Below are 11,785 nucleotides of genomic sequence, written 5' to 3' on the forward strand. Positions count from 1 at the left end.
AATGCGGATTCCTGCTGGGAATTCCTGCAATTCCTGCGGGCAGAAATTCCGGAATTCTGATACCCACCGGGAATTCCTGCAATTCCTGCGGGCAGGAATTCAGGAATGCCGATTCCCACCGGGAATTGCAGCCACCTGCGGGCAGGAAAGTGGGAATGCTGATTCCCGCCGAGAATTCCCAGCAAATACGGGCAGGAATTCGGGAATTCTGATTCCCACCGGCAATTCGCGCAATTCCTGCTGGCAGAAATCCGGGAATGCGGATTCCCGCCGGGAAGTGGCCGCTCTCCGCGCTCTGTGGAAGCTGCGCTGTCGCGGCAGCGCCCCCGGCTCCTCCTGCAGCCGAGAATCCTCCGGGCAGACGGCGCAGCTCCGCTGTGGGAGGTGAGACCGCGGCCGAGGGCGGGTGTGAAACGGCACGGATCGGGAAATCCCGGGAAATTCCAGCCGGGAGCTCAGCCCCGTCCCCAGAGCACCCGCGGGGACGGGGGTTCCCTCCCGAAACGGGGCCGCGCATCCCGGGACAGCGTCCCCGGTCTGTCTCGTGTGCTGAGGGTTATCCCAGGTCATCCCAGCTCCTTCCCCAGCTTGTCCTGTGTCCTGAGAGTTATCCCGGTTCATCTCAGCCTGTCCCTGAGCACAGGGAACGTAGTCCCAGGATTATCCCGGTTCACCCCAGCTCCATCCCTGGCCTGTCCCGTGTCCTGAGGGTTATCCCGGTTCACCCCAGCTCCATCCCCAGCCTGTCCCGTGTCCTGAGGGTTATCCCGGTTCACCCCTGTCCGCTCACCCGGTGCATGTGGGATCTCATATTTGAGTGGGATCTCAGCTTTGGGCACTGAGCTGCATCTCAGGTTTGGGCAGGACCTCAGGTTTGGGCGCTGAGCAGGATCTCAGGTTTGGGCACTGAGTGGGATCTTTGGGTTTAGGTGGGATCTCAGGTCTGGGCACGATCTCAGATTTGGGTGGGATCTCAGGTTTGGGCACTGATCAGGATCTCAGACTTGGGCAGGATCTTAGATTTGAGCAGGATCTCGCGTTTGGGCACTGAGTGGGATCTCAGGTTTTGGGCAGGGGCTCAGGTTTGGGCACTGAGCAGGATCTGAGATTCTGGAAGAATCTGAAGTTTAGGCACTGAGCAGGATCTCAGGTTTTGGGCAGGACCTCAGGTTTGGGCACTGAGTGGGATCTTGGGTTTAGGTGGGATCTCAGGTTTTGGGCAGGGGCTCAGGTTTAGGCACTGAGCAGGATCCCAGGTTTGGGCACTGAGCAGGATCCCAGGTTTGATCCCTGGCCTGAGAGTTTGGGGGCTCTCGGGTCCATCTCAACCCCGAGCACTCAGGTGACGCTCTGTCCCCCAGTCCCATGCCCGATGCCACCCCGAGCTGTCCCCAGTCCCACCAGGCATGTCCAGGCCGTTCCTTAGCTCTGCCTTTATTGTCACAGGGTGGCACGAGGCACGGAGAACACCCAAACACCCGCACACCACGCCTGACATCACCACAAACACAGACACGGAGCTGTCCTGGCAGCTGGGGACACAAACGCCAGGGGGGACAACAAAGCCTTGGAGGCTCCCTGGACGCCACGGGGATGGAGCAGCCGGTGAAGTGGGGCTGGGAAGGAAACCATGGCCAGGAGTGCAGGTGGAGGGTCTGGGCTGGACCATGGGGGACCCCCCGAGCTTGGGGGGGTTTGTGGGGGAGCCACGGGCAGAGCTCACACAGTGGCAGCCCCTCAGGAGCTCCTCTGGAGGCGCAGGGCGTTGTCCAGGGCCACCAGCTGGCGCAGGAAGCCGCGGTTGGGGATGATGCCGCGGTGGTCCTTGACCGTCTTTATGGCTTCCACCAGGGGCATGTGGTGGCGGATCATGAGGTAGGCGAGGACCAGGGTGGCCGACCTGCTGACCCCGACGGCACAGTGCACGAGGATCCTCCCTGCGGGGACACGGTGGCCGAGTCACGGCACAGCCAGGAACATCCCACATTTTCAGCCCCGAAATCTCACATTTTCAGCCCATGAATCCCACATTTTCAGCCCATGAGGGGACATAATTGAGATGATCCCATGAGGGGACACCATTGGGGTGATCCCATGGGGGGACACCGTCAAAGTCATCCCATCGAAGAGACACCATCAAGGTCATCCCATAGGGAGACACCATTGAGATGATCCCATCCAGGGGACACCATTGGAGTGATCCCATGAGGAGACACCATTGGGATTATCCCATGAGGGATCACCGTTGGGATTATCCCATGAGGAAACATCATTAAGGTGATCCCATGAGGAGACAGCATTGAGATGATCCCATCCAGGGGACACCATTGGGATTATCCCATGAGGGATCACCGTTGGGATTATCCCATGAGGAAACATCATTGAAGTGATCCCACGAGGAGACACTATCAAGGTGATCCCATCCAGAGGAGACCATTTGGATTATCCCATGAGGAGACATCATTGGGGTGATCCCGTAAGGAAACACCATTGGGGTGATCCCATGAGGAAACACTACCAGGGTTTCTCATCCAGGCGACACCACCAAGGTCATCCCATGAGGGGACAGTATCAGGGTGATGCCATGAGGAGACATCATTGGGATTATCCCATGAGGGGACACCACTGGGATGATCCCGTGCAGGGGACACCATTGAGGTGATCCCATGAGGAAACACTATCAGCGTTGTCACATCCAGGGGACACCACCAAGGTCATCCCATGAGGGGACACCATTGAGGTGATCCCATCTAGGGGACACCATCTAGGTGATCCCATGAGGAGACACCACTGGGATTATTCCATGAGGAGACACCATCGAGGTGATCCCATCCAGGGGACACCATTGGGGTGATCCCACAAGGAAACACCATTGGGATTATCCCGTGAGGAGACACCATTTGGGTTATTCCATGAGGAGACACCATTGGGATTATCCCGTGAGGAGACACCATTTGGGTTATCCCATGAGGAGACACCATTGGGATTATCCCATGAGGAAACATCATTAAACTGATCCCATGAAGAGACACCATTGAGGTGATCCCATCCAGGGGACACCATCAAGGTCATCCCACGAGGACACACCATTAGGGTGACCCCATGAGGAGACACCATCCCAACCTCAAAACCCCTTTGTTTCCCATGACCCTTAACAAACAACCACCACCAGACCACCACCCCCTCTCTCCCCCATCCCTTCTCCTTCTCCTCCCCCTTCCCTTCGGGGCACCTTCATTGAGGGCCTGGTGGATGAAGTCGGCGGCGGGGTAGAAGTAGGGGCTCATGTCGAAGGAGGGCGAGTCGTGGGCCTCGATGCCCAGGTAGCGGATGCCCGTGCCCTCGTAGTAGTCGGCGCCGCCGCGCCAGCGGCAGTGGGAGGCGTTCAGCACGTGGGTGATGCGCAGCTGCAGCAGCTCGCGGCGGTTGGACGCGATGTCTCTGCAGGGACAGCAGGGAGGGGACACCTCAGAGCACTAAAAGTGTCCCAGCATGGTGGAAAGGCTGTTCTGGATAAATGTTTCTGGCTAAAGAGAGGTGGATGTCAAAACCTGGCAGATTTTTGAGATCATTGGGTTTTGTAGCGCTCTCACGGCCATGGCTCTGTTGATACCCTCCCTGCACAGACCCGTCAGCTCCTTCCTCCTTTGGCCCAGCTAAATCTCTACAAGAACAGCAGGGAGGGACACCTCAGGGCACTAAAAGTGTCCCAGCATGGTGGAAAGGCTGTTCTGGATAAACGTTTTTGGGTGAGGGAGCTGGATGTAAAAACCTGGCAGATTTTTGAGATCATTGGGTTTTGTACCACTCTCATGGCCCTGGCTCTGTGGACACCCTCCCTGCCACCTCCTTCCTCCTTTGTCCCATCTAGATCTCTGCAGGCACAGCAAGGAGGGACACTTCAGAGCAGAATAAGTGTCCCAGCATGGTGGAAAGGCTGTTCTGGGTAAATGTTTTTGGATGAGGGAGCTGGATGTAAAAACCTGGCGGATTTTTGAGATTATTGGGCTTTAAGGCGATCTCATGGCCCTGGCTCCACGGACAACCCATCTGTGACCTCCCTGCACAGCTCTGACGCCTCTTCCTCCTTTGTCCCAGCTAAATCTCTGCAAGGACAGCAGCCACAGCAGGCAGGGGACACCTCAGAGCACTACAAGTGTTCCAGAATGGTAGAAAGGCTGTTCTGGGTAAATGCTTCTGGCTGAGAGAGGTGGATGTAAAACCTGGCACATTTTTGAGGTCTTTGGGTTTATGGTGATCTCACAGCCCTGGCTCCATGGACACCATCCCTGCACAGCCCTCTCAGCTCCTTCCTCAGTTGTCCCAGCTAAATCTCTGCAGGGACAGCATCTACAGCAGGCAGGGGACACTTCAGACCAGTAAAAGCATCCCAGAACACTGGAAAGGCTGTCCTGGATAAACGTTCCTGGCTTGAGAGAGCTGGATGTAAAAACCTGGCGGTCTGAGTCCTCCTCACCATTCCTCCCCGCCAACACCACCCCAGCCCGTGCCGCTGGCCACACTCACTGGTCGCCCAGGTAGAGGCCAGGCCACACCTCGTCGGCGTGGTTGCAGGCGGTTTTGCCGGTGTAGAGCAGCCGCTCCAGCTCGAAGACGCTGAGGATGGGGTGGGCGCCGCGCTCGTCCCGCGGGGCGCGGCTCGGGGAGCGGCTGCTGCTCCTGTAGAGCCTGGACAGGAAAGCCATGGGCGCTGCCCAGCCCCACCAGGCATGCCGGAGGGCACGGCGAGGCCGGACGGGGGCCTGGGGGTCACTGCTGCTGCTGCTGCCACCCACGGTCCTGTCGGGGAGCAGAGGGGGAATTAATGATAATGATAATTATTAATAATTATTAATATTATTTTTTAAGGTTTTCTAAGCCTTCTGATGCTGACATTCTTGTCGCGAACTTTCTCACACACTTTCTGTAAATAACTTCTTGTTTCGCCTTCTTCTGTGGAGGAGGAGAATTTTGATGGATTGTCCAGTGTCATTGGAGAGGTGGCACTGTCACCCTCCAATCCACTGTCACTTTTGGAAAACTGTAAATGTTGGAATCAGAAAATAAATTTCCCTTTTCTCCACCTTGAGAGCAGCGGTGTGTGTTTGTGTTCTTTTGTGTCCTACAGTGACACCGCGGTTTGGGCTGAGGCCGCCTTGGCAGGCGCTGCCCTGCCCAGGAGCCCCTCCCGTGGCTCTGCTGCCAGGGGACGCTGCCAGCTCGGGGCTGGCACTGCCAACCCGCGCTGGGAGGCGAGGAAAGGCGGCCAGGGCTGGGCACGGCACCAGGAAAAGCCCGGAGCAGGTGGAGGATTCCTCACGGCACCAACCAGCCTGGCCGGGACACAAAACCCTGCGGGGCAGCATTAACCTGTGACTGTGTTCACTGCCTGAGGTTGAGGGAAGGGATGAGGATCTGACTCCATGATTCAGAAGGCTTGATTTATTATTTTATGGTATATATTATATTAAAACTATACTACAAGAATAGAAGAAAGGATTTCATCAGGAGGCTGGCTGAGAATAGAAAAAGAAAGAATGATTGTCGCAGACATCTTTTTATGAAAAATCTTTTCCTTAGGAATTTTTCCTCCTGAGAAGCTGAGGCCTCAGGAACAAAATGTAAATAATTGTTATCTGCTGCTGTGGAATGCAACAGGTGCATCTGTGATTGGTCTCGTGTGGTTGTTTCTAATTAATGACCAATCAGTCAGCTGGCTCAGACTCTCTGTCCGAGCCACAAACCTTTGTTATCATTCTTTCCTTTTCTATTCTTAGCCAGCCTTCTGATGAAATCCTGTCTTCTCTTCTTTTAGTATAGTTTTAATGTAATATATATAATAAAATAATAAATCAAGCCTTCTGAAACATGGAGTCAGATTCTCATCTCTTCCCTCATCCCAAGACCCTCCTAAGCCTTCCCTCATCCCTGTGAGCATGGTCACAAATGATAACAAAGGTTTGTGGCTCAGACTCTCTGTCCGAGCCAGCTGACTGTGATAGGCCATTAATTCCAAACAACCCCATGAGACCAATCCCAGATGCACCTGTTGCATTCCACAGCAGCAGATAACCATTGCTTACATTTTGTTCCTGAGGCCTCTCAGCTTCTCAGGAGGAAAAATTCCTAAGGAAAGGATTTTTCATAAAAAGATGTCCATGACATTTAACCCTCCACGGGCACGGCCCTGCAGCCGCTTGGGAGCACCCGGGGCTGCTCCGGGCTGGGAAGGGTTAACTGCAGGCATGAGCAAGCTGCTTTCAGCCAGCAGCTCCTGCAGGGCACGGATCTGCATCATTCGCTGCTGTCACACATCTGCAAGGGCCCTGCCCGCTGCCAGGTGTGCTCAGAGCGGCGTTTTCGTGCTCCCTGCGCTGCTGCCCCTCCCTCAGGAGGAGAAATGACAAATTCTCCTTCTCACACCGGTGCTGGTGCCCTGGAGCTGCCTTGGGGCCGACCTGAGCCTCGCTGCCCTGCCCGGCTGGGCAGACCTTGGTCCCTCCTCTGTGACATTCCCGGTCCCTCCTCCGTCCCTTCTCTATGACATTCCCGGTCCCTCCTTTGTGACATTCCCGGTCCCTCGTCTGTGACATTCCCGGTCCCTCCTCTGTGACATTCCCGGTCCCTCGTTTGTGACATTCCCGGTCCCTCCTGTGACATTCCCGGGGCTCCAGCCAGCCGAGGAGGAGGAGGAGGAGGAGGAAGGAGCCCCCAGAGCCTCCGGCCATGTCTTGCCAACACAGAGAGAAACGCGCCAAGGGCAAGGGGGAGCTCGGAGGGAGCCCAGGGATGTCCCCACGTCCCTTCCCTGTGCCAGGGGTGTGCCAGCCCTGCCCAGGCGTCACCCCAGGGCCGGCTCCTCCTGCTCTGACCCTGGCTGGGACAGCTCCGGGCAGGGCCGAGCTCCGGGAACCCTTGGGTGACCTTGGTGGCAGCGCGTCCCCAGCCCCGGAATCAGCGGCTGGATCACGGGGAGGGCGGAATTCCAGCTGCAGCAATGGCCACAGCTGGCTGGAAAAACAGCTGGCTGGAAAAACAGGCATGGGAAAACCAGCCGTGGAAAACCAGCCGTGGAAAACCAGCCGTGGAAAAACAGCCGTGGAAAACCAGCCGTGCCCACCCAGGCCGGGCTGCCAGCCGCCCCCCGAGCCCCCTGCAGCCCCCCAGGGTCGGGAGAGGCTCCGGGCACCGCACGGGCAGGGCTGGCCCCGGGCTGGGGGCAGAACCGGGGATCGCCCGCTCTGCCAGGGCCCTGTGCCCGGCTGGGAGGGGGCACGGAGCCCTGGGATGGGTGGATGGAGCCCTGGGAGGGGGGCATGGAGCCGTGGGATAGGGGGGATGGAGCTGGGGGATGGGGGGGATGGAGACGTGGGATGGGGTGGATGGTCCTATGGGGTGCAGGAATGATCCTGTGGGGTGCAGGAGGGTTCAGGATTCAGGAATGATCCCATGGGGTGCAGGAGGGTTCAGGATTCAGGAATGATCCCATGGGGTGCAGGAGGGTTCAGGACTCAGGAATGGTCCCGTGGGGTGCAGGAATGATCCCATGGGATGTAGGAATCATTCTGTGGGGTGCAGGGAAGGCTCAGGACTCAGGAATGATCCCGAGGGGTGCAGGGAGAGGGTTCGGGATTCAGGAATGGTCCCGAGGGGTGCAGGGACGATCCCATGGGATGCAGGAATCATTCCGTGGGGTGCAGGGGGGTTCATGATTCCGGAATGATCCCATGGGGTGCAGGGATGATCCCGAGGGGTTCAGGGGGGTTCAGGATTATTCAGGAACGGTCCCGTGGGATGCAGGAATCATTCTGTGGGGTGCAGGGGGGTTCAGGATTCAGGAATGGTCCTGAGCAGTGCAGGGATGATCCGGTGGGGTGCAGGAATGGTCCCATGGGATTTAAGAATCATTCTGTGGGGTTCAGGGAGGGTTCAGGATTCAGGAATCACCCCATGGGGTGCAGGGATGATCCCGAGGAGTGCAGAGGGGTTCAGGATTCAGGAATGATCCCATGGGGTGCAGGGGGGCTCAGGATTCAGGAATGATCCTGTGGGGTGCAGGAATGATCCCGAGGGATTCAGGAATGATCCCATGGGGTGCAGGAAGGGTTCAGGATTCAGGAATGATCCCGTGGGGTGCAGGGGGGCTCAGGATTCAGGAATGATCCTGTGGGGTGCAGGAATGATCCCAAGGGAGGTAGGAATCATTCTGTGGGGTGCAGGGAGGGTTCAGGATTCAGGAATGATCCCGAGGGGCGCAGGGATGATCCCACGGGGTGCAGGGAGGGTTCAAGATTCAGGAATCATCCCACGGGGTACAGGAATGATCCCAAGGGGTTCAGGGCAGGTTGAGGATTCAGGAACAATCTCGAGGGGCTCAGGGATGGTTCAGGATTCAGGAACGCTCCCGAGGGGCTCAGGGATGGTTCAGGATTCAGGAACGCTCCCGAGGGGCTCAGGGATGGTTCAGGATTCAGGAACGCTCCCGAGGGGTTCAGGGAGGGTTGAGGATTCACGAACGCTCCCTCAGGACGCAGAACCCCTCCCGTGGGCTGCCGCAGGGAGCCGTGCGGAGGCTCCGCGCCTCGCTTTCCCCCCGGGCAGCGTTCGGGCCCCCCGCGCGTACCTGGGCGAGCGCCGGGAGCCGCGGCAGGAGCGGGAGCAGCGGGATCAGCTCCGGTCGGCCATGTCTGGCTGCCGCGGGAGGGAGGGAGGGAGGCGGATGGAGGAGCTGCTATTTTAAGGCATGACACGGCCGGAGGCAGCGCGGCTCGGGCCGGGCTGGGCGCGGAGGGGACGCGCGGACACCGCGCAGCGGCGACAGCGACAGCGGCGATGTCCCCAAAGGCTCCGCGGAGCCTCCCCCGCACCCCGCCGGAGCCACGGCTGGAGGAAATGCTGATGGGGTTTGGTGGTTTTTGGGGTTTTTGTATTATTTTGTATTTTTGGGGTATTTTTTTGGTAATTTTTTGAGGTATTTTTCCTTCCAAGGTGATTTTTGGGGGTATTTTTTAGTTGTTTTTAAGTATTATTCCTTCCCAGGCATTGTTTTTTTGTCTTTGGTTTTGTGTTTTTCCTTCCCAGGCAATGTTTATTTGTATTTTTAAATTATTTTTTGTACTTTTCTTTCCCAGGCAATGGATTTTTTTGGTGTTTTGTTTTTGTATTTTTCCTTCGAAGGCATTTATTACTATTATTATTATTATTATTATTATTATTATTATTATTATTATCATCATCATCATCATCATCATCATCATTATCACTATAATTATCATTATTATTAATTTTTTATTGTTTTTATTTTTATTTTTATTTGGTATTTTTATTTTTAATTTTTATTTTTGTTCGGGTTTTTTTGTATTTTTCCTTCCAAGGCGATTTTTTTAGTTGTTTTTTGTATTTTTCCCTCCAAGGCAATTATTTTGTTGTATTTTTTATTATTTTTTGCATTTTTCCTTCCCGGGTGATTTTTTGGGTATTTTTAAAATTATTTTTTTCTATTTTTCCATGCCAGGCAATGTTTTCTTTGTATTTTTAATTTTTTTTTTTTTTTAATTTTTACTTCCCAAGCAATGGGGTGGTTTTGGTGTGTTTTTTTTTTTTTTTTTTGTATTTTTTGTATTTTTCCTTCCAAGACAATGTATTTTTGTATTTTTTTTTGTATTTTTTTTATATTTTTCCTTCCCAGGCAATATTTTTTGTATTTTTGGGGTATTTTTTTCTGCTATTTTTTGTATTTTCCTTCCCAGGCAATTTTTTTTGCATTTTTTCCCCATCTGACCTCATCTCCCCCCTCCATTTTTGCACATCCAGGCCTCAGTGATTTTTTTCTCCTTGTGTAAAGAAAATAAACCCTGAATTTATGTGGGCATAGCAAAGCAGGGAATGGCTTGGCTTGGGCAGGACCTTAAACATCACCTCCTTCCATGGTCCTATGGTTTCATTCCAAATTAAAACAATTTACAAATTCCTGTCAAGGGCAGGGAATTTTTTTTTTTCCCAGAAGGGGGGAAAAAATTAAAATAAAAAAATTAAAAATTAAAAAAGGAGAAAAATTAAAATTAAAAAATAAGGAAAAATTAAAATAGAAAGAAAATTTAAAAAATAAGGAAAAAAATAAAAAATAAAGAACAATTAAAAAATAAAGAAATGCTTCAAAAAAGAAAGAAAAATAAAATAAAAAAGAGAGAATGATTGAAGCAGAGTTTTTTTGTTGTTTTGACAGCTTCTAAACGCCACCATTGATTTCACAAGCGCTGCGATGTTTCAGTTAAACATTTTCCAGGCTGGATTTGCTCCCTTTCCCTTGGAATTGCTGCTTTCCCACAAAAAGTTTGACTCAGATTGGGAAGTGGGAGGGTGGTGGGAAAAACGAACCCAGGAGAAATGGAAATGAGCTGGTGCAGGCTGGATTCCCTCACTCGGGATGGAACCCATGGGATCAATGGGGTGCGATGGGATGGGATGGGATGGGGTCAGTGGGATGGGATCAATGGGATCAATTGAATCAATAGGATCAATGGGATCAATGGCATCCATGGGATCCATGGGATGAGATGGATCAGTGGGATGGGATGGGATCCATGGGATGGGATCCATGTGATGGGATAGGATAGGATAGGATAGGATAGGATCCATGGAATGGAATCAGTGGGATAGGATGGGGTGGGATCAATGGGATCCATGGGATGGGATGGGATGCACAGGGTGGGACCCATGGGATGGGATGGGATGGGATCAGTGGGATGAGATGAGATGGCATCAATGGGATGGGATGGGATGGGATGGGATGGGATGGGATGAATGGGATCCATGGGATTCATGGGATGGGATCCATGGGGTGGGATGGGATCCATGGAATGCGATGGGACACGATGGGATGGGATCAGTGGGATAGGATAGGATAGGATAGGATAGGATAGGATAGGATGGGATCCATGGGATGGGATGGGATCCATGGGGTGGGATGGGATCCATGGAATGCAATGGGACACGATGGGATGGGATCAATGGGATGGGATGGGATCAATGGGATCAATGGGATCCATGGGATCCATGGGATGGGATCAGTGGGATAGGATAGGATAGGATAGGATAGGATAGGATAGGATAGGATAGGATAGGATAGGATAGGATAGGATGGGATGGGATCCATGGGATGGGATGGGATGCACAGGGTGGGATGGGATGGGATCCATGGAATGCAATGGGACACGATGGGATGGGATCGATGGGATGGGATGGGATCAATGGGATCAATGTGATCAGTGGGATGAGATGGGATGGGATCAGTGGGATGGGATCAATGAGATGGGATGGGGTGGGATCCATAGGATGGGATCAGTGGGGTGGGATGGGATCAATGGGGTGGGATGGGATGGGTTGGGATCAATGGGATCAATGGGATGGGATGGGATCCGTGGAATGGGATCAGTGGGATAGCATGGGATCAATGGGGTAGGATCAATGGGATGGGATGGGATCAGTGAGATGGGATGAGATGCTATCCATGGGATGGGATCTATGGGATGGAATCCATGGGATGGGATGGAACCTCAGCTGGAAAAGTTCACGGCTGCAGCCACTGGAGGCTGCTCTGGTCATACATAAATCACCTTCACCATCCTTCACCAAAACCACCCAAACAACCTCTGCCAGCCCCTTCCTCCCCCAAACTGTGGATAAAACTGGAAATCCCCTCCTGGAGGGGGATCCCTCAGCTTCCAGCCCCACTTCCCTGGGATTCACGGCCCTGACCTTCACCCTGTCCCATCTGCATGCCTCT

At 53.7% G+C, this 11,785-nt stretch overlaps 1 protein-coding gene across 1 annotated transcript; it reads right to left on the reverse strand.

The window, feature by feature from the left end:
- Nucleotides 1-1,432: 1,432 nt before the first annotated feature.
- Nucleotides 1,433-8,694, reverse strand: DUSP26 (dual specificity phosphatase 26). Its single transcript, XM_058820250.1, has 4 exons — nt 8,624-8,694; nt 4,528-4,800; nt 3,233-3,441; nt 1,433-1,937 (listed from the first exon to the last, which is right to left on the reverse strand). Exons 2-4 carry the CDS (start codon nt 4,704-4,706, stop codon nt 1,738-1,740), a joined length of 588 nt encoding a protein of 195 aa, XP_058676233.1. The 5' UTR covers nt 4,707-4,800; nt 8,624-8,694; the 3' UTR covers nt 1,433-1,737.
- Nucleotides 8,695-11,785: the final 3,091 nt, after the last annotated feature.

This window comes from Ammospiza caudacuta, chromosome 26, assembly GCF_027887145.1.
Source record: "Ammospiza caudacuta isolate bAmmCau1 chromosome 26, bAmmCau1.pri, whole genome shotgun sequence".
In the NCBI taxonomy this organism is placed as follows: domain Eukaryota; kingdom Metazoa; phylum Chordata; class Aves; order Passeriformes; family Passerellidae; genus Ammospiza; species Ammospiza caudacuta.